This window comes from Manacus vitellinus, unplaced genomic scaffold (genome assembly GCF_001715985.3).
Source record: "Manacus vitellinus isolate BGI_N305 unplaced genomic scaffold, ASM171598v3 scaffold_1_pilon, whole genome shotgun sequence".
In the NCBI taxonomy this organism is placed as follows: domain Eukaryota; kingdom Metazoa; phylum Chordata; class Aves; order Passeriformes; family Pipridae; genus Manacus; species Manacus vitellinus.
In genome coordinates, this window is record NW_021939396.1 from 38,087,366 (window position 1) to 38,108,650 (window position 21,285).

The 21,285-nt window shown below is 41.4% G+C and overlaps 2 protein-coding genes across 6 annotated transcripts in view; one reads left to right on the forward strand and one right to left on the reverse strand.

Moving 5' to 3' along the window:
* Positions 1-11,082: 11,082 nt before the first annotated feature.
* Positions 11,083-16,072, reverse strand: CHCHD7 (coiled-coil-helix-coiled-coil-helix domain containing 7). Of its 5 annotated transcripts, XM_029959215.1 has the most exons (5): positions 15,948-16,036; positions 15,039-15,228; positions 13,161-13,232; positions 12,494-12,592; positions 11,083-11,685 (listed from the first exon to the last, which is right to left on the reverse strand). In XM_029959215.1, the coding sequence occupies exons 3-5, from the start codon at positions 13,212-13,214 to the stop codon at positions 11,584-11,586; spliced, it is 255 nt and encodes an 84-aa protein (XP_029815075.1). In that variant the 5' UTR covers positions 13,215-13,232; positions 15,039-15,228; positions 15,948-16,036; the 3' UTR covers positions 11,083-11,583. The 5 variants fall into 5 exon arrangements, with proteins under 5 accessions (XP_029815075.1, XP_029815074.1, XP_017935602.1 ...); XM_029959214.1 differs by lacking the exon at positions 15,039-15,228 and having other exon boundaries at positions 15,948-16,072; XM_018080113.1 differs by lacking the exons at positions 15,039-15,228; positions 15,948-16,036 and adding an exon at positions 14,675-14,801.
* A 237-nt stretch (positions 16,073-16,309) lies between these two features.
* The window catches only part of PLAG1 (PLAG1 zinc finger), a 51,427-nt gene continuing 46,451 nt past the window's right edge, over positions 16,310-21,285 (forward strand). Inside the window, exon 1 of the mRNA XM_029959213.1 lies at positions 16,310-16,495. The gene's annotated coding sequence lies outside the window, so the exon portion shown is untranslated. The remainder of the gene's footprint in view (positions 16,496-21,285) is intronic.

Here is a 21,285-nt window from a genome sequence, read left to right on the forward strand (position 1 = left end):
AGGGAGCAGGGTCTCCCCATTTGACAATGGTGAGCTGTTAGAGAGATCAGCTCTACAGTTTCTCATCTAAAAACGTTTTGCTTATTGATGACAGGTACCACTTAAAGAAAAAAGAAAACTGGTAATAATTAGTTGCTTTCCATATGCTGCAATGAACAATTAAACCATCAAACTTTGCAAGATAAAGGTACACAGTTGATTGTTTTTCCTGCACCATGAGTTAATGAACAAATTCACAGACAGTGTAATGCTTTACAACATTTTGGTACAGTCAAAACAAGTCTCAAAAATCACTTTGATCTGTACTTTCCACAGAACAGGAACATCCACTGCACTTGCCTGGGTTGAAAACAGTTTCTGCCATTGCAGGTGAGGGTGAATGGAGGGGACATACTTGTCTTCTCAAAGGCAAACTTTGGCTTACCTCAGGACAAGAAAACTGGACTAGAACTAGGCTCCAGGTTCCCAGAAATAGCTCAGTTTCCAAAGAGAACATGAGTAGAGGCAAAATATTCCCATATCTTCTTTTTTTTGTCCCAACTTCTCCAGATAGGAGGAGGAGGAGGCAGAATCTAGCATGTGATGCAGGTTCTTGAGGAACTTGAATGAAGGTGTAAGAACATCAGGAGTGTGATACGAACAGTTAAAGGTCAGGATTTAAGATGTATTGAGTGGTTGGGCATTTCCATACTATGAGTATACCCTGAGACACTCCCTATACAGATATAAGGAAGAAACACTACCTAAAAAATCACATATTTCCATTCTTAAAACCTTGTTTGAAATGTCATAATGTCTGGGCAGGGGTCTGTGACTACAAGACTCCTCTGTGGATGCCACAGGTCTACCACAAATAGGGCACAGGCTGCAGTGTTCCCCATCCATGTGTTCTAATGGAACATAGAACTGGTGATCGAGGCTCCAGACTTTGCCACTTGCTGACTTGGGAACGTTGATGCTAGAAGTGCATATGAACTTCTAAAATTTATTCAAAAGAGTGAAGTATCTATGGCCTAGGTCTGCATTTTTTTTAAAACCCCAGATTTCACATTGGCAATAAAATCTCTCTTCTAGAGGATTTTTTTAAGATAAAAAAATAATTAAATTATTAAATACTAAAACAAGTCTGTAAATACTCTCAAATATTCTTTTTTTCCCATTATCTCTCTGCTTGCTTGAATTATTCTCACAAATGATACTTAGCTTAATAACATCCAAATAGTTTAAACAAGTCTCAAAGACAGGGGGAAAACGTTTGTAGTTTTGAGAGCTAAAATGTGATTGCTTCACCAGAGGGAAAATATGCACATGATCATACACATGCAGTGAACTCTGACATGGAAATGCCTACTTAGATGTGTGCTAGTTGCCCCTCAGGGTTTGTTGGTTTGGTTTTGGTTTTTTACTTTTCCTTTTGGTGGGCTAGTCTTTTGTTTGTTTTTTAGCAGAATGAGGCCTAGAAGTTTGAACAATTAAACCATTAGTATAGGTTTACCTGGGAAATTACCTGTCTTCATAATAGGATTGGAGATGGCCTATTTGGAAGTGCCATTACTTGCATATTTTTTGGTTTTTCATATTTTTTCATTCTACCGGCTGGTAGAATGTGGTCTTTGTGAGGAATTTAGAAGTTGTTTTTCTGCTTGTGGTCAATTAAATCTTAGCTGTCCTTGACAGTAAGGCAAAAATTAGGGCAGATATATAAGGAGCACAGAGAGACTTGTTAGATATCATTTTTTTCCTCTCAAGAATTAGGTTTTTGTAATACCTGAGGAAGAAAAGTACCAGTTTTGTGATCTGGCTTCTTGGGAATAGAAGAAATTACATTAGTTTCCTACTGCTGTCTTTACTGAATCAAAATAATCTTTAACTGTTCTGGGGGCTAGAGGTTGTGGATTTCTTTCAATGTCTATAGGTGAAGCTAATTTTCAGTGATGTTGTTTACTGCACTCCTAGATAAGTTTTTAGGAGCAGATGACACCCCTTCTAATCAGCAGGATATCATGTTTGAGTCTTTCACTAACAGTCTTGATTCTGTTGAGCACAGAGGGAACATTTCAAAAGGCTTCCCTAATGTACAGCAACTTGTGACATTCTGAGGTTCATCTGAAAGAAAAATAATCACTAAACTCACTGACACAAGCAATACATTTCCTTACATGTAGCTAGTATTTCATAATTCAAGTGTTTCACATCCATCTCACACAAGAAAACTTATTCCTCATCAGGCACTCAGAAGGGTTCAACACTGCAGCTCAGGGATACACCCTGCCCACAGCTTAGCTCAGATCCACCAGTAAAATTAATGAGCATTCACATGCATTTAAGTTGCTGGCTCAGATCTTTAGGCCAGATTGTATAGATGTATCTCAAAAAATCAAGATTAGCTTATGGATGCAATGATGAAATGTCTTTATTGAGTAATTTTGATAATACTGCTTTTTAAAAAGTGGATAATACTGTTAAAAGAAGAGATTAAAATACAATGAGGCTGTTGAAGAACAACTACCTGGTGTTGTTTCATTTATTTTGAAGTGTCCAGATATTTATAAGAAGTCGTTTTGAGAAGTTTTTTGTTTTCAGAGTTGCCAAAATTTAAAAAAACAATCAAATTGAATCAAAATATACTCCTAATTTTAAGAGAACCAAATCAAAACTCCATTTTAACAAAAACTATGTGACTAGGAAGAGTACCAAATTTGTTTCAGCTTTACAAACCAGGAAATGATGGTACAGTATAAGGGATACGTATATTAAGAAACATAAAATTAACTTGGCAAGCAGATACCCTCAAAACCAAATGCTAATATTTCAAAATAAAATTAATTTCTATCTCACTTTGCTAACAAAACTCTTATTCCAGTGGCTGAAGTAGGGACACCTAATTTTGGTTTGCCTTATTATTTCACATAACATCACAAAAGACTTATCAGATCCCACCTAACAAAACAGAGTAGCATATGTTGGGTGATGTAATAAGGGTAGAAATAATAAAGTGGGATCACAGGTGCTGAAACAAGGAGCTTTTGGATGCCTTATGCTGAGAAAAGCCATGCTAAGGACTTCCATCATAAGGTATGAAATTGTCACTCTGGCAGTCTAGTAAGCTGTGTTTGACGCTGGGAGAGTGCTACCTATCCAGAAACAGCAGGACATATTAAACAGTTCCTGTGCTACAAACAAGGGGAATATAAACAAAGACTTCTTCCTATATAACTCTTAAAGAAATATGATATTTATGCAACTCTCCAGGGGTCTAAGGTGGGAAAGACTATGACCTTTTTTTTTCTTTGACTAAGTAATTTTAAGGTCATTTGGATAAATACTGTGGGAGTCAACACTATCTGTGAGCTGCCTGATAGGCTCTGTGTTGGGCAAAGTGCAAGGCACATCCAAGACCCACTGTGAAGATAACAGCATATCCCAAATACCACACACATCTTCCAGTAGAGACAGTGATATAGGGAGGTCATTTCTGGCAAAAGAAAAATTCTTCTTTTCCGCAATCATCTCCCTTTAGAGAAATCACACTTAAATTATAAAAAGTGCCCAACTTCTATGGTTCTTAGTCTTTGGGGATACAGAGAGATGACTTGCTGTGGAGATGTTTAAATCTCTATTGAATATAGGCTTTTAAAAGAAGAACTCTGCATACGCCAATGCATTCACTACCCACAAAAGAGTTTATGGATGTGAATTTAACTCAGTGAATGGTTGCCCTTGTTAGAAACCCCAGAAACTACTGTGAGACTGGAAGCACAGTCCTAGGATGCTTTCTGGTGCTGTGACAATTTCCTAGTCCAGCCCCCCTTAGCAGCAAACTGGCATACCAAACAGCTCACCTTTCTTTGGTTTTCATGTCAAATGATGATTTTTTTCGAGCTTCAGGGATGGGTTGTGCGGCACAGTATTGATCTCCTCCTTAAGGACCCGGAGAAGGAACAGTGAGCGCTGCTGCTGTGCTCCCAGCGGAGCCGCCCTCTTTCGGCAGGAAACCTCCCAACACCACCGCTCGTTCCCCTCACAAACCCTGCCTGAGCCAAAGAGCTTTGTAAGCAACAAATTATACTGCACTAATAAACATAGATTTCTTGGCAAAGTACCTGATTTGGCTCCATCTAGTTCGATGAAAAGTGGTTTATTAAGTTAATTTGCTTACCTAAAATTTCCTGAATATGTTACTGCATCGCCACATGTCGAATGTCCTTCTAAAGGCTTGTGCAAGAACATCTGTGAACCTCCTGTGTCAGAAACATCAACTGTATTAATCCCTTACTGAAAAGCGAATATTATTTCTCTTGGGTTGGTGCAGAATCTAGCAATATGGAAGCTGAACTGGAAATAAATCATGAGGAAAATCTTGCACAAAAAAAATCATTCTCTACAAGGGAACAGCAATTCTAGACCCAATAGAGGATGTGAACAAAACCAAATTAATCAGTTAACATTTGAAATTAGCAAATGGCTGATTTAGGAACAGTGTCAGCTTCTCGTGGCTTTACAGAGGCAAACTGGTAGCAATAATCAGCCACAACTGACCTCCCTAGCACAACCAGAAACAATCAGCCTGCGTTTCCAGACCTGTATAAAATTGAGCTGATCTGTACCCACTTGGGTCAGAGAACGAAATTACCGTGACTCAAGGAGCAGCTGGCTGTTTGGAAATATTCACCTGCTTTTCCAGCAGGCTGACCTCCTCCAGCTGCCAACTGGAAGAGACCAGGAGATATACTGATGCTCTCTACCACTCCTGGCTGGCAATTTTTCTACACTGCAGAAAACCAAAGCATTTTGTGAACTCTTCTTGTCCCACAGCAACCCTAAAAGAGCTGAGGTGCTAAAGTATTTATTAATATAATTGATTTTCAGGGTTTTGAACACTAAAATTTAAAGGACAGAAGTGCTAGGAAACTGTGGCTCCTTCTAGGTTCTATCTACTTCTAGCTGCCTGACACCTCATATAACACAGTGGAGAGAAAACAGTCCAGGAAGTTCCTGAAGTGTGTGGAAGAAAACTTCCTGACACAGCCGGTGAGGGAGCGAACTAGGGAAGGCACTCTAGTTGTTTGTGAACAAAGAAGGACTGTTGGGGGATGCTAGAGGGGCATGATGGTTAGAGGCCACCTGGCACACAGTGATAATGAAATGACAGTTTTCAGTTCTCAAAGTAAGGGAGCAGGTGGCAGGGTACTGGAGAGGTTTGTCAGAAGAACTGCCACCTTCAACACTGGGAGGGCAGACTTTGGCGTCTTTAGAAGTCTGGTTGACAATCTCTTTGGAGGCAGTCCTGAAGGGCAAAGGAGGCCAGAAAAGCTAGACATCCTTCAAGAAGGGTCTTGAGAAAAGTTTAATAAGGAGCAGCTGAGGGAACTGAGGGTATTTAGCCTGGAGAAAAGTGGGCTCAGCAGGGGACCTCATTGCTCTCTACAACCATCTGAAAGGACCTTGTAGTAAGGTAGGAAGCAGTCTCTTCTCCCAAGTAATGAACAGGACAAGAGGAAATGGCCTCAAGTTTTGCCAGGGGAGGTTCAGATTGGACATCAGGAGAATATTCTTCACCAAAAAGGTTGTCAAACATTGGAACAGGCTACCAAGGGAAGTGGTGGAGTCACCATTCCTGGAGGTATTTGAAATGTTACATCTATGATTCTAAGAATCACAGCCCTTGTGTACTCACAGCTTTTAATAGCTAAGCTGCTTCTTCAAACATAGAAAGTCTTTTTGACCTGTGAGAGCAGCTGTGACTTCCACATTTGTTGAAGGGGTACAAGGGTGCAGCTGCAGCTCTAGAGAGATGCCCAGAGGTTCTCTCCTTTTCCCTTTGCTATTTTGCAGCTGGATACATGCCCCAGCTACTAGAGCTCTGCACGAGTAGTGGTGGTGGGAATCTGGTGCAGAGGCACCAGATAGAGGCAGGAAGAAGGGAGATGGAATGGCAGTTGCTCAAGGGAAGGACTGTAAAGATGACCATCAAGCAACACCCTGAAGAAAAATAAATTTCCTTCCACTCACCCACACACTAGCAGACTTCACAGTCAGTCTGCAAGGCTGATGGGAGTGAAATATTTATTCCATAAATTCCAGCAGTCCCTCAGCACTGTCAGCATCAAAGTGCAAGGTAGAACATAAAGCACCAGGGACTTCTAATATCAAACTGGCATCCACAGGCTCTAGATGTCCAAACACCAAGATAGACAAGTGTAGATCCTTAAGGATCTGTTAATTTGAAATCTGAGAGTCAAAGTAGTTCTTCAATCCTGTATAGGACCAGCCCAAGACCTTGAACTGTCATCTTTAACTTAAGAACTATTGTAGTTGTTTGACAGTCAAATGGAAGAATACTAAAACACAGTATTTCTTAGACTATCAGTAACACCTGTTCAAATCCACTCAGCATCAGGAAACATAGAGCTGAAGTTCTGAAGACTGATATTGCAGGATATGGCAAATTCATAGTCCACCCCCACCTTAAGAATTTATCCTCTTATCTCCATTCCATCCTTTTGTTACTTATGCATTGAAGCAAGCATTGTATGACTAACGTAGCCCAATGCAGAAACTTCATTTGATTCCACTATTTAACAAAAATCAGGAGAAAATGTCACCCTACTTGTCATATGCAACCACATTCATTTCACCAGCTGCATGAAACTGCCACCAAGGACTGCTTAGAGGTAGGTTCACATTTGAGAGCAAGAAAAAAATTTTAGATTCACATGCAATACAATAACAAAATATTACCAGCAGGCCATTTCTGTGAAAATGCTGTAATTTTTTTTTTTTTACAAAACAGTTGGCATCTTTTATCATCAATTAAAGCATTTGGATTCTTCAAAGACTTATGTCTGCAAGCTTGAACTGATGGCCCCTATTTCTGCTATAAGTGTAATGTTGTCATACAGCTGTGAACTGCTTTTACTCTATGCTCAAGATAGAAATGAGGTACTGACAATAATCTTTTTTATCATTAGACATCACCTTATATTGCAATTATCTTCTGTTTTCAAAGACACTAGTTTAATTTTGTTGTATCCTGAATTTTGTTGTGTTCTGCCAAAGTCTCTTGACATAAGCGAGTGTTTGCATTGCATAGCTGTTTATTGAAGTAAAATACGTAAAGAGGCAGCTCAAGAGTAGAGGGACTTTTAAGAGTGAGTAATGATTGGAAGAATGGTGCTGAAAATCCTCAAAAAAAGGATTGTGAGATAGAAATCAAGGCAGAAACCTAAAGGATGGAGAAAAATTACTTATTCAAAAATCTGATGGTTTGAGTTACTACATATGATATCATGTATGTAGTAAAACATATACTAAAGTTTTAAGAACCCACTGCATTTAGCTAGTATAAATGCAGTACTTCCCTCCTCTTCATATCAAATAGGCTGTAATAAAAATTTAAAAATTCTATAGTAGTGTGCTTGTTTTACTTTTTACTACTTTGATACTTTCTGAACTATTTCCTCCAGTTGCCTCAGATTCTTCTAAGAGGAAAAAAAAAAGCCTGCAATAGTGTACTATTTTTCCAATCTTTTTTCACACTATGAGTGCTTTTTTAATGGCTATTTCTGAAGACTAACTCTACAGATGCAGATACTTTTAACCTACGGGCTGTCTACAAAAACATTAGAGCAGAATAACATTTTATACTGTAAATTTATCCTGCCTGTCCTGAAGAAGTTTTAGCAAAATCTTGTTATGCCCTTGATCACGAGCGCAGAAGTTTTATTAGGTGAAGACCATGAAAGAGATTCACAGCCACAGCAGGTGCAACTCCCTGCCTTTCAAAAGCTTCAGATAAACCCAAAGAAATGTTCAGGACTCTAGAGCTAGATAACTTACTTCTAACATCTTCAAGAGCAGACTCATTCCAACTGTGGCAGCAGCTAACTCCCAGAGCCAGACAAAGACCTTGCACTGTAGGTTAATGGAAAAATGAGATGGTAAAAGTGTACAGATGGGAGTCTGGATATTCACCTAAGCCTGGGAGAGAGCCTGTAGCTGCTGCTCTGTGCCCAGCTGTGATCAAATGACCACTGTGGAAAAAAAAATAAAACTCTTTCAAGGACCCTATTTCAAAGCTTCCCAGGCTGCACAGAAACCTCCTGTTTCCCAGCAGTGATTTAGACTCTTGTCCTCTTCTGTTTACAGTGTAGAGACAGCACCAATCTTTCCTTTCTCCTGCATGAATTCTGCTACCTCTGTGGGAAGAGGCCAAAAGAGCTTGAAAGAGCCAGTAGTGGGTGGAGTGCTGCTGTTTTCAGTCTGTTGTGCAACAGCACCATCCAGCTGTCAAACAAAAAAGTTATCAAATGTTCATGCTACTATCCAGATTTGGTCCTTGTACCACAAACAAAATGAATGATTATACCTATTAAAAAAACCCAAAAACTAAAAAAAACCAAAAAACAAAAAACAAAAAACAAAAACCACAACAAAACAAACAAAAAACCACAAACAACCCCCAAAACAAAAAACCTTTAAAAACCAAAATAAAACCCACAACCAACTCACAGGTCCTTCCTTTCTTCTGAATTAATTATATTGATCCATTGTGTTATGTTTTCTGTGTTAGTACACAAAAGTGTGCTTTAGCAAACTAAGAATTCTGCCCAGTTTACTTCTGCCCAGTAAGACTGGCAAGCTACAGCTTACCTCGGTGTTTCAGTGAAGTGTAGAATATAAGCTCTCAGGTATGAGAAAAAGACCATTATCTTTGGCTCACAACCAAAGACAGTTAATCACACTACAGAAATTAATGGAAAAAACTCAACCATTTCATACATAAGAGCCTATGTTTTAGCTATCATAATTTACCACTTGAGCTTCAGTAATGAAAGCAAGAACAGCAACCTCTAGTGAGGGAAAAAAATGATGAAAAGTCATACTCAACTAACAGATCACTTGAGACGTTATAACACAAGGAAGAAAACTTCTTGCTCTCCAAGATTTTTCATAAACTTGTGTTACTTAACAGTAACTATAAGGCATACGCAGTGGAAATAAGTGGCATTCCCTACAACAGATGACTGATCACCTGAATTAAATCTACAAGTTCACTGCTTAAATTGCTCTCAGTTCTACACTAAACTCATTTTTGTTGTAACACCCACAGACAGCTCACCATGTGTGTCCACTGATGATCAGGAAGTCTAATATTAGACTACTGTTCTTTCATTACATGTGCCTTAGCCTAACCTGTGATCCCACATTCTTGTAATGATACTTGAAAGCAGGGAATGCACCTCTTTTTCTGACTTTCTGAAGTCCAGCACTAGTTCTTTACAAAGCAGTACAGAGTACCTATCAAAGTCTAAAGATAAGTCAGTCAACCTTCAAAAGAAAAGAACACTAGTGGAAACTTTCCAAGCAAATACTGGCAGGAAAAAAAAAAAAAGTAAATGCAACAGTTTACCTAGGAAAACCTGAAAGGAAAACTTAGGATAAGTTCTTTTGTATAATATCTAATATATGTTTTAATTACTGTGAGCCCAGAGCGTAAGAGCACAGCAGCAGAAAAACAGCAAGCACTAGAATAGTAGCTAAAGCCATAGGAGCAAAGAACATGCCCAAAGATACGGCAGAGGTGCCAAATGACAAACCTGTGCCAAGTAGGAGAGAAGGTGCCCTTAGGCAAGCAAGGCGGCAAAACTAGGAGTCCAGAGAGACACAGCCCCAAGGAAAAGTGGACAATAGCTCCATCAAAATTGCAGCTGAGAGAGGCATGGCCAATGAGGAGGTACTATGGCTAAGTTTGACTAATGAAAGCAAGGAGTTCTTTCACTATGACAAGAACAGAGCACAAGACCTTCAAAAGGAGATGTAGTAGAACATTATTGCAACACTACATCATTAGATCAGAGACAGAACAAAGGTGCTAGAAAAAAGATGGAATAAGAACAGACCAAATCAGTAAAAAAAGAATTGGTGCCAAATGGGGAAAAAAAAAAAAGACTGGTATGTAGGAGGGTATTGGAAGAAGGTGGCAAGGAAGCAGTGGACAAAAGCAAGCCCTTGAATCTAGAATGAAAATTTCTTCTCTGTTCCACACTAGGAAAAAAAAAGTAAAATGTCAAAGTTTGCATTTAAGTGCAGAGAAAGTACTTTGAAATTAAGAATCTTATGATCTTGACTGAAGAAAGTCCACTTTCCTTGCCAGGAACTGACAAGAGAACTTGTGACATGGCTTAGAGGCTGCACAGCTATGCTCAGAGAATTGCATACTCAAAAGGCATAGAGTTACACACTTATTCCAATAAGAGAAAGGATAGGATCAATCCATTTCAAAACTCAGATGTAGATGGAGAACAGAAAGGAAGAGCGAAAGCAGATTTTGTATAGTTATTAGTCAGATCAAATAAGGGGGCAGGTGGAAACAACATAAAAATCCCAGCAAGCATAGAAATAGGCCTCCAGTGGAAAGAAACAAGGCAAGCCAGACAGGGGAAACAGGAAGCCATGAAGACTTTCCAAAACAGTCTAAATAGAGACAACACTTTTACACTATCCTCCATGAGGTCAGCCAGAGTTCTGCCAACTTGATCCCAGTAAGTACTAAAAGATTTCATATGGAACCTGAGCTCATGATAGTAGTTTTCCTGTTTTGCCACAGGGTTCAAGCTTTTAAGCCACGACATCAGAAGGCAAAAGGTAAGAAGACACTATTTCCACTAGACAGCAACCTGTTTACACTTATTAGTTGTTCCGTTAAGGAATCAATCCTACTTAAGATTACAGTACCTGTTCAAACTGAGCTTGGAGCCTTGTATGAGTAAGCATTTCTAAACCCAGAGCTTCAGCTGTCCAGAGAGTCTTAGATAGATGTACTATAGTTAAACCTGCCATGTCACTCAGAGTATATGTTTACATGTCTGCAAGTCCCCCCCCCGCCTGCCCACCAGCGAAGTATCTATTTACTATCGACAGAAAGTACTATTCAGAACTGGATTCCTCAGGTCTGAACTATCTTCATCAACCTCTCTAACCTTGCAACAAGCAAAGCTTACAGATCTGATTTATTGCAAGCTTCTGCTGTCACTGACAAGTACAGTGGCAGACCTAACGACAAGCTCGCTGCATTTAGGATTTTAGTTTATGAACAGTCTTATTTAATCTCGGGACACAGAATTCGACACACGTGGAAAGAGTGATAAGAACACACACGGTAAATCCACACTGTTGGGCAGAATAGCTGGGTGCACGAAACACGTTGCATGTACCAGCTTCTCAACCAGCTCCAGTCTTAGAACCACACTGCAACACTCATCACCCCCTCTTTTTACTCAGACTTTCTGCAGGTCCCATTAATTTTATATTTAGCATTTCACAGCAAGTTAGTTTCTACTTCCAAAATATCTAGACATAAGTTGTGTTGATACTCATGTCTTCCAGCAAAAGGCCAAGTTCCCATGACAGGAAGTATGAATCAGACCAGGAAGTTCTATCCTAGAAAGCTCACACATTTCAAAACTTAAGATCTTATTTTAATCCAAGATATGACAACTGTAGAGTTCAGTTCATAAAACAGTAACTTGCTGCTGGTAAGTCTTCATATGTACAGAGAAAACAGTCAATTCAAGTTTCTAGTCAGTAGGGCTTCCCCACTGATTCCAAGATTTTCTTTCTCTCGTCTGCTGAGGGCATCTCTGGTTTCACACCATTTCTTCTCCTTTGCATCATAATGGCATGCTGAAAATAGAATAAAATGACCATGAGAACAGATTTCTCAGAATCTCTGCTTCAGAGCTCCAAACGAACAAGATTCTTTAACAGAAAAACTTTTAATATATCAAGAACCAGATACTCTATAACTAAGCTTACTAGTACTTAATTGAAGATACCTGATAGTTTACCCTGCTGCTTCAGAAGACAGTGAAATCCATATTCCCGTTACACTCCGTCAGACTAACGCACAATTGTCTGTAAATAGTTTTTTTTGCAGTTTGCAAAGTATTTAAAGGCTAAGCTAAAAACTCTTTACTACTATGGCATAAGGAAATAAAGCAGCAAAACCACGTAGTTCCTCATTATACTTCTTTACCACAAGAGAGAAGGCAATAAGAATGAACTCTTCCTAAGAATGAACCACCAAATAAGAATGATCTCTTCCTAAGCTTTATCCTAAGTTAAAGCAAACATGATCTAAAACAATGGAAAACCAGATAACCTTACCTTACCTCAGAACTTTTTCATTGCCTACGCTTAAAAGAAAACTTATTACCAGAAATATCTGACTCAAATTGAGAGGGAAACATCAGGTACTGCAGGAACACACAACCTAAGAGGGTAAACTTAGAAGAATTGAGTGAAGTGCTTTGATGTGCATCTGCTTAAGTCTTCCAGCAACACATACTGAGACTACTTGGACCTGTAAGTTACCATAAAAACAGCAGTAGTCAGCATTAGCTAAGTCTGAAGGGTTCAGAAACCAGTGTGTCAGAAGTAACGTACTTAAAGCAAAACAGGGAGTAAAAATTAGAAAGTCTACTCTGCTTACCCAGAATTTTCTGCAGTTTTTGTACTTCAAAAAATAAGCAGTACACATATCCTTCTTATAGTTGTTTTCATCCAGACATTTCGTAGTGGCATCTGTTTCCTTTAATAGGGGAAAAAATACTTCAGAGCTGAGGGAAGTTACTGTACTCAGTGTTTAAATATTTCAACAAGTCCCAGAATATCTATGAAGATAGGAGGCAGCTTCTGAGATGAAAGAATACTATCAAAGAGAGTAAAGGAACATCTATCACAAAGGATAATCAGTACTTCCAAGTAGTGACTTCATTTGGAGGTAACAGACATTAGTACTCTTTAAACAGTAAGGATAGAGTGCGCAGAATAATTGTTTACAATGATGCTTAGTATAACTCACAAAAGACTTTTAAAAAACAACCAAGCTGGTCTAACCAGGATTTCAGGCTCTGGTTTTAAGGACAGAAAATTAAAAGAGATTGCTATCAGTTGTATCACTCCTATTTATTGGGAATTACTCATTATTTCACGCTTACTATAATGGATGATCTTCAGCTCTTCCATCTTCAAAGTTTTAAGAAACTCTTTATGCAAAATGCTATAATGTAAGAGTGGTATTCCTGAAAAAGGCCTCTAGAAATTGCATTATTTAACATCAAAACATAAAAACAGAAATCTCAATTTGATCATCTTACCGCTACACATGGATTTATATCGTGATCTCTAAGCTTTTGTGCATGCCTGGACATCTAGACAGATACTTGTACCTTGGATAGAAACATAAAATAAACAGGTTAAGTATCTACTTTTATTAGTAACTCAGGATTAAGTCTGAACATGTAATAAAGGCCTTGTAATAACACACAGAGTTTGGTTGCCTTTAAAAAAAAACAACAAACAAAAGCCAAATCACTACCAAACTTATTTTGCAAAAATGTTATTTCAAAAGCAGTAACAGCAAGAAAACTCAGGCAAGTTTAGCCCACCACCAAGACTGCTTACTCCCTGATGAATTTCTGCAGAGAATGGAGTCACTGCAGTAACACTCACACTAGCCCGTGATATCACAAAGGAAGTGACCGCGTTTAGGAGAAACAGCTCCATAGAAACTGTTCACAGCCAACACACTGTAGGCGCCTCAATTAATAGTGTGTGGGAGGAATGTACAAGTAAACTTTTCTAGATTTGTGCCTACTCCTTAGCTCAATCACATCTGTATTTTCACTGAGCTTTCCCAGGTACAACAAGTGCCCAACTACTTCCTGTGATGTTGTATCAAATATTTAATAGAAAGAGAAATGGTTTCCCTGCAAGGTGGGACCAGACGCACTAGCACTTGCGTGACACCTTGAATCGCATTTTTCAGCACTTTAGTAGTTTGACACTGACTCTAGGAACTGTAAGCTTAAGAGACACAGAATTCAGTGCCAAGAACCTACACTGATCCAAGACGATGACATCAAGATGAAGAGCAGACTCCCTTTCTCTTTACAACTTCCTATACATTGCCTCTGGCACACATATGGCCATGCAGGTATTTGTTCCAAACAAATACTAAATCTAACAAAAAATAAATTAATGTTGACCAGATGACTGTTTGAGGCAATGCAAGCAGGAACAGGACTGAGGGAGCAAATACTACTGATGAGGGAAACTGAGCTGCATCTTTCATTTTTTTATTTTCCCTAAAAGTTCTAAACTTAAACTTGTTTCTGTTCACATTAGAGAAAGATAATGCAAGTCTGCAGTAAAAAGCCAGTTTTGCTTAATATCAGCAAACAAAAATCAAATACTGTTCTTTGTAACTCACAGACAGAAAACAGTGTTTTCGATGGGGTTTCTTCTTCGGGTAAAAGTAAGCCATTCTCGGCAAACAAGCCCTAGATTTTACATCCTGTGCATGTATACTCTCTCCTCATGCTTAGAGTACTCTCTGCATTCCACAGGATAGTCTTCTGCAAATGGGCCTTTTAACGAACAGCATCTGGAAACCCTTCAACCTGCCTTTGAGAACTATCCAGTGCTTAAGTTAACTTTACAAGCTAGGCAAATGTTTGCCTTTTTTGTGAGTGCAAGAGTATTTTTGATCCAGCACTTCCAACTCAAATGGAAACACAAGCAGCTATACTAGTATCACCCCAGACTTCGAGAAAGGAGGAGGGAGAGGAAAAGCAGCAGAAAGCAAAAGCAGCACGTCACAATGCCTCACCTAAGTCAGCATAAAAGACACAATAGTTTTAGATGTTCGTTTGTGTCTGTGTTATAACTCTGCATTTCATTGATATTACCACCTAAGCAGACATGCCTTAAGGTGTACAGTATTAGCTTGACTTCAGACTTACTCTCTGAAAGAGTGTTTGTGACTCATAGGATCCGTTGTCATAATCAGCGTTCATTATACAAACTGCGCTTAACGCTTTCAGTATGATTACAGTACCAGAGTCTGCAGCCTTGCCTGGTTTAAGGAACAATGCACGCAATGCATTAAATACCTACTAATGAACAGGCAGTTCAGGTTCTCACGAAGCTGCTTAGCTCAGAGCAGACAAGTGCTTAAACATTCTTAGTACTACCGAAAAGCTCTGATAGCTCCCGCGCGTGTTCCTCTCTCCCCCTCTCCGAAGTACTTCAGGACCTGAAACATTATCAGCTGGAAGGGCAGGCGGGTCACGCCGAAATGCTGCTGTGTGACTGCACGAGCAGTTGGGCAGGAAGCGAGCTTCCTCCTCCTCCCAGGTTTTGCATAGGCACAGGCTTCCCTTCCTGCTTTCAGATCACAGGTCAGAACCCAACCACAACCAAAGGCCTGTCTATTCGGCAGTTCATAATTATGTTTTAACACATTAACAGTTGTTAACTGTACCACAGAGAACCAGGGCTGTTGCTGGCACTCTTTAGCCCTTGGGCTTTTTCAGTTCATAAACCCATCAGGGCACTTCTCCACAGGCTCCCTCCCACTGAAAAGCGCTTGGTCTGTTCTAAATGCACATATACGCATGCAAAATCGCTAATTATGCTGCAATACAGACTAGCTTATTAAACTTTGAACCCTGAAGCCAAGGCCGTATTAAACACCCTACGGCTTTTACCGCTGTTGCGGCGGAGGGGGGCGGGAGGCGGCAGCCTGCGGACCCGGGCGCACGGCCCCGCGGAGCTGCCGCCCGGCCGAACTCGGCCTCCCAGAGGGGCCGGGGGCCATCCAGGTGCCCACTGCCCGGCCCCAGCCGTCCCCGCCCCCCGGCGAGCGGCCTGAGGCTCCCGGCGCCACCTTCCCCCGGCCCGGGTCGGTCCCCCGCGGTCGGTCCCGCTGCCACCCCCCGGCACCACCTGCCGCCCAGGGAGCGGTGCCCGGGCCGCGCCGCGCCGGGCCCGAGCGGAGCTGCCCCGGCCGCGGGAGGCGAAGGGCGAGAGAGCCTCCCTCCGCCGGCCGGGAAGGGGAAGCGGCGGCAGGCACAACGCGGGTCGCCGCCGGCGGCACTCACCTCTCCGTCCCCGGCCGTGTTCCGCGGGAGCCGGGGGCGGGAGGGGGACAGCCCGTCTCCAATTCGAAGACGTCAGCGGCTCGGGCAGCGCGCTTAAGTACGGGCGCAGCCTACCCCGTCCGGCCCCGCGGCTCCCCCGGCCCCCGCGCCGCCGCGCGCCCACGCCCCCCGGCGGTGCTGAGTGGGCACGGCCGAGCCGCCAAGCGGCGGCGTCGCGCCCGCCCCGGCCGTGAGCGCGGCCTCCTTCACACGGGGCGGCGGCGCGGCCCGCAGGCGCCGGCGGCGGGCGCGGCCGCGCGGCCCTGGACTGACTGGGGGAGGCGTCCAACCGCGCGGTGCGTGTGGCGGCGGGCGGTGTGGGCGCGGCGTGTGCGCAGGCTGGGCTGCACCGCAGCGCATACACTACAATGGCGCTGGAAAGACGGGAAAGCAAACAATTTCCAGGCCCGCCGCGTCCAGCCCGAAATATGGGGAAAAAATTACAGAAAAATCGGAGAACACTGTAAAGGGTGGAAACGGGGCGCAGAGGGGATGCTGAGGCTCCCGCGGTGAGTCTGCTGCGGGTTTGGGGGGCAGGCGCCGGGGTTTAGCAGGGAAATATCAGGGTTATTTAAATTATGAAGGGGGAGGAGGAGAAGGAGGGGGGAGAGGAGAGAGGAGCAGCGAGCAGTGAGGAAAAGTTTGTGTTAACCATCCCTCCCTTCCATCCCTCTCCCCGCCATCTCCCGCAGCCCCCCCGCCGCCCCGGCGTCGGACCCCCCCACCACGAAGGGGAAAAGCAGGGAGGGGAGGCCGAGGCGAGAGGTGCCCCCCCTTCCCCTCCCTCGCGGGGAGAAAGAGATGATTTTCAGAAAAACCTCTCTCAGGAGTTTCCTCCACTCCTCCCCTCCCTCCCGCGCGCTTATGTTGGTTCGCGAGCGAGCGGGCGAGGCGGCGGGGCCTGCCCGGGGGACGACAGGAGGGCGCGGGGTGCCCGCCGCCGACCCCCGCGCCGGGCCGGGGCCGGGGCCGCGGGGCAGGGGCAGGGGCAGGAGCTGCGCGCGGGCCGCCCTCCCCTCCTCGCCTCTCCGGAGCCTGTGCTGTGAATGCAGTGACAGCGGCGAGAGCGGCGAGAGAGGGAGCGGAAGACATTAGAGACCGCGGTGCCGAAAAATGAGGGAAAAAATTAATATAAATTCGCCCACCGCCTCAAACCGGACAAATTTCGCACAGAAATTTCCCCCGTGGACCCGGCTACCCGTGGGGTGTCCCCCGGACCTGGCGGCTGCGGCTTTGGGGGGATCCGGAGTGACTTTGGGGCACTCGACCCCCCTTTCCCGTCGTTTTTTGGACAAAAGTTTTTTTTTTCGTAATAAAGAAACGAATTTGCCTGCTCTCTCCCTCCGAGTGGCCCAGGAGCTTTTCCCTTCCCCATCGGTATGTGTTTAGAGAAAAGTGTGAACCCAAGTAAGTGCTGAGTCGTGTTTCATTGGGGAGGGGGGTTTTGCTAACTGAAAGCAGGAGAGATCCGGAGAGAGAGAGAGAGAGAGCAGGGACAGCTTGTTGTCAGTATCATAAACAACCAAAATGGAGGGAGAACTGAGGCATATAACAAAATAAAAATCAGAAAAAAATGCCAAAAAATACCTAAAAATCGGAGCTGCTCCCCCTTTTCTTCCTCAAGGTAACAGAATAAAACCCGTGTCTTCCCGAGACCGTTTTAAGGTTTCAGGGAGCAAGGAGTTAATATTTATTATTTTTTTTTTGTTGATGAATTCTTTGGAAAGGCAAAAGCCTCTTATAACTCGCCACCGACAATGAGAAAACGTGAAAATCCCTTTCAGGAGAGAGAGGTAGGGGGAGATGATGGTGCAGAAAGTGTGTAACTTGGGGGTAATGTGGAGTGATCCTAGATAAGATAAATGCTTTATGTGCTGCTTTATAACTTCCTTTTTTAATGCTTTTTTGGTATGTTTGGGGGGGTTTGGGGAGATGGGGGCTCCTTTCTTTGCCTCTGTCTTTTTCTTTCCTTTTTTTTTTTTTTTTCGGACCGGAATGTAATGCCTTTGTAGTGTCACTTTCCTGATCTAATTAGGATGTGTGAGGCAAAGAGTAAACCTTTCCGGTTTATAAAGTGCGTTTTCGTTGTCTTTGAATTTCAAGTTTTCCTGGTAGCTCCCTCCTCTATTTAAACTGGATTCTTCGGAGTAGTGTGGGGTTGAGGTAATGCTCCATAGGGAAAGAAGAGAGGGCTCAGGGGCAGGGCACCTCTTCTGCGGGTGGTTGCTGATTTCCCTGGCACGTTCAGTTCACCTGTTTGTCTCCTACAAAGAATGTATTCTGCAGTCTCCTCGTTTTATTTATATAAAATAATGATGCCTCATCTCACCTCACGTTGAAGTTAATGCGAAAGTGCTGCTGATGTTGGTTCCACGTGGGATCAGGGACATAGCAGGACATTTTAAAGAGACAGCTTCTCTTTTCCTAGGGTTATCATCACCTCTGCAGCACCTCTGCCTTTAGCAGAGGGATGGTTCGTTGTTGGTTTTTTTTAATGGAAAGCTATCAAATCGGCCCTGGTCTGATAAATTAAGGCAGGATAACAGGGAAAAACGTGCAGATTCGTTGGGATCAAAGCAATTCTTTTGTGCGTAGCAGGTCTTTAGGGGAGTTTTCTTGGTGTGTTAATTGAGATGCTGTGTTTTGGAGAGCATTTTTTGGAGTGCATGTTGCAGAAATAAAATAGTCTCAGGTTGTTTAATATTAAGACCTAGTGCTGTTCTGCTAGCTGTGAATTCCCTGGGAGGAGATGAATTCCCTATGCGTGTAGGGCAATTTCATAGACATTTTGTAAAAGTTGTGAAGTGCATTATTCTTACTTTGAATACATTCAGTTTTGTTGGGAACACCTGAGTTTGCTGAAAAGCTTGTTCTGTACTTGAATCTCCTGAACAGTCCCCAAAGGTTTTGAAAATAGTGAAAGTAACTGTAGGTTTTAATTGGCCAAGGTAGGGGCTCTTTATAAGTACACCTTAGCTGTGTAGTTATAGCATCACTTGGAAGAATTGCCTCTGGCATTGTTTAAAGAAAGAAAAATCGTCCTAACTGTGGTCTAGTTTCATGTATATGTGTGCATGTGTGTGTGCATGCATGCTTTTAGCATGGGTTCTGGCTGATACAGTTTTATGCTTGATTTTTAACTTGCAAATGTTTAACTGTAATGATGTGAAATGCTCTGCTTATCCCTATTATCTCCTATGTATTTTAATTTTCAGTGAAATATCCTATTTTAAAAAAATAACATCGCCTCTTAACATGGTAATTTTATATCTTTATGAGAGTTACAATGTTTCCTTTAGATTTGCTTTGGTTTTTTTAGTCATTGTATTTAATTCTGTATTGAAAGTTGAATACAGGTATGTGGTTCTTGAGAGCAAAGCTGAAGTACTGAACTTGTAGGCAGGCTATTTCAGCAAATATTTTCTTTGAATTTGTGGAAGTTGAGTATCAGTTGTGATAGCCCTCTGTGTTCAATAGCATGTGCTCACAAATCATCTGTACCTTTACTACAAAGGTGACCAAAGAAGCTTGTTGTCTAGATAGCCTGGTGGTTAAAAATTTGGGAAGAAATCTCAAAGTTTTCCAGTGACTCACAGTTGTGAAAATTAAATCACATTAACTACTTTTAGGCTAGAAAAAAAATGCTCATTAAGGAAGAAAGATTAATCAGTTTGTATAAAGGAATGAACTTTAACATTTTTCCAAAACTGCCTTTTATGGTTTAGAGATTCAGACTTAAAAGTTCCTTTCTGAATATTTCTTAACCTGATCTATTATTTTTATTGACTGAAGTAACATTACCCTGGAATGCATAGAAATTTGATAAATTAATAGCAGTACACTGTGTGTTGGTGGTTTTAATGTACCAGGGTAGATAGACAGATACTAGTAGATGTGCAGAACTAACTTAAATAAACTAGTTAATGGTATTGAGAACAGTATTTAAGAACCCTTCAAATGCTGTATCTGTGACCATCAGTATGAAGTGTTTAATATGTTACTATATTTTTACCTAATTAAGAACTTCTTAATCATTAATATTGTAATGCTGAAAATAGGTATAGGCACTGGTAATAACAACATGAAAGAAGCACAGGTAGTGCAGTATCTTTCTTGACTTACAGCTATGTATTACAAATTAAATTCGGTGTATCCAACCATAGTACAAAATTCAGGACATAGGGAGGAGAAAGAGGAAAGGGTGTTCTCACAGAATTTGATGCTGTTCTAAACTGGGTTTAATTTAAGGTATAGTCCAGATGGTGATAGTAATAGCAGAAAATAAATGTTGTTTAGGATTTTTTTTTACAAACTTACTCTCTTTTGTAGAAAACTGAATTTTTCTTACAGTGATGAAGTGGGTTTTTTTTAATAAAAATAGAAAGTAACTTTCAAAGCTTCCTTAGTTCTAAGAGTTAAGATAATCTCCTGTGTTATGAGTTGGTCTGATTCTATACATGATACAGTATGATTTTATCAAGATTTTCTAAAATTAAAACACCTGAAGAAACAAATGCTATGGGCTGTTGTTGGTAAAGTTACCCTACTTTTTGTAGGTAAACTGGAGAGCTGTAAATGTGTTAAAATCCTTCTTAGATACTTATCATTCCTATTCAATACTGTTTAAAAGTTAATAACTGCAATATTCTACAACAGTACAAGCAAATACACGAATCTGAATTGATATGCATTCAGCTTTCCTTGAATGCTTAGTTCAAATGTGTCTCTTGGTGTGTACTTTTAATTTACTAATTATCCTGAAAAAATTAGTTTCCCAGCATAGAACTTTTGAGATTTAAATTAAGAAACCTTTAAAAAGTTTGTGTAATTCCAAAAGGCACTACATACTAAGCACAGACACTTCTAATGGTTGTCCATCTCTGCAGCTAGTTAGTCAAAATGGTGCCCTTAAGTCTCCTCCTTTCAGGGTATTACATGTGTTTTAAAATTAATGGGTTAAAGAGGGTACTGCTCATGTTCTAAATAAACCACTGTTTGCAACTGTTCAAGGTTATTTTGTTAAAATGGATGTTTTGCTTCAGAGTCTAAAACATAAGTTTTTAAAATTTTTTATAAAATTGCTTATAACTTCTTATGTTGTTAAAACCAGATTTTATGAACAAATGCTTTTTGGGAAGGTTCTTGAACAACTTTATCTGTTTACCAAGGGGAGATATTCTGGAAAACATGAAATATGTTAGAGCACTTAGACCATTCTCAAATCAGTGTAGAGTTAAAAGGAGCTAGCAGTCATCACCACTGAAGTGACAGAGCACTTGCTTTCATGGAGATATTCTCC

Coding starts and splice junctions, on each gene's coding strand:
- CHCHD7 (XM_029959214.1), bottom strand. CDS start 13,214: ATGTCCAGGCATGCACAAAAGCTTAGAGATCACGATATAAATCCATGT. Junction 12,593..13,160: donor ATATAAATCCATGTGTAGCG/GTAAGATGATCA, acceptor CCCCTATTAAAG/GAAACAGATGCCACTACGAA. Junction 11,686..12,493: donor AAAACTGCAGAAAATTCTGG/GTAAGCAGAGTA, acceptor TTCTATTTTCAG/CATGCCATTATGATGCAAAG.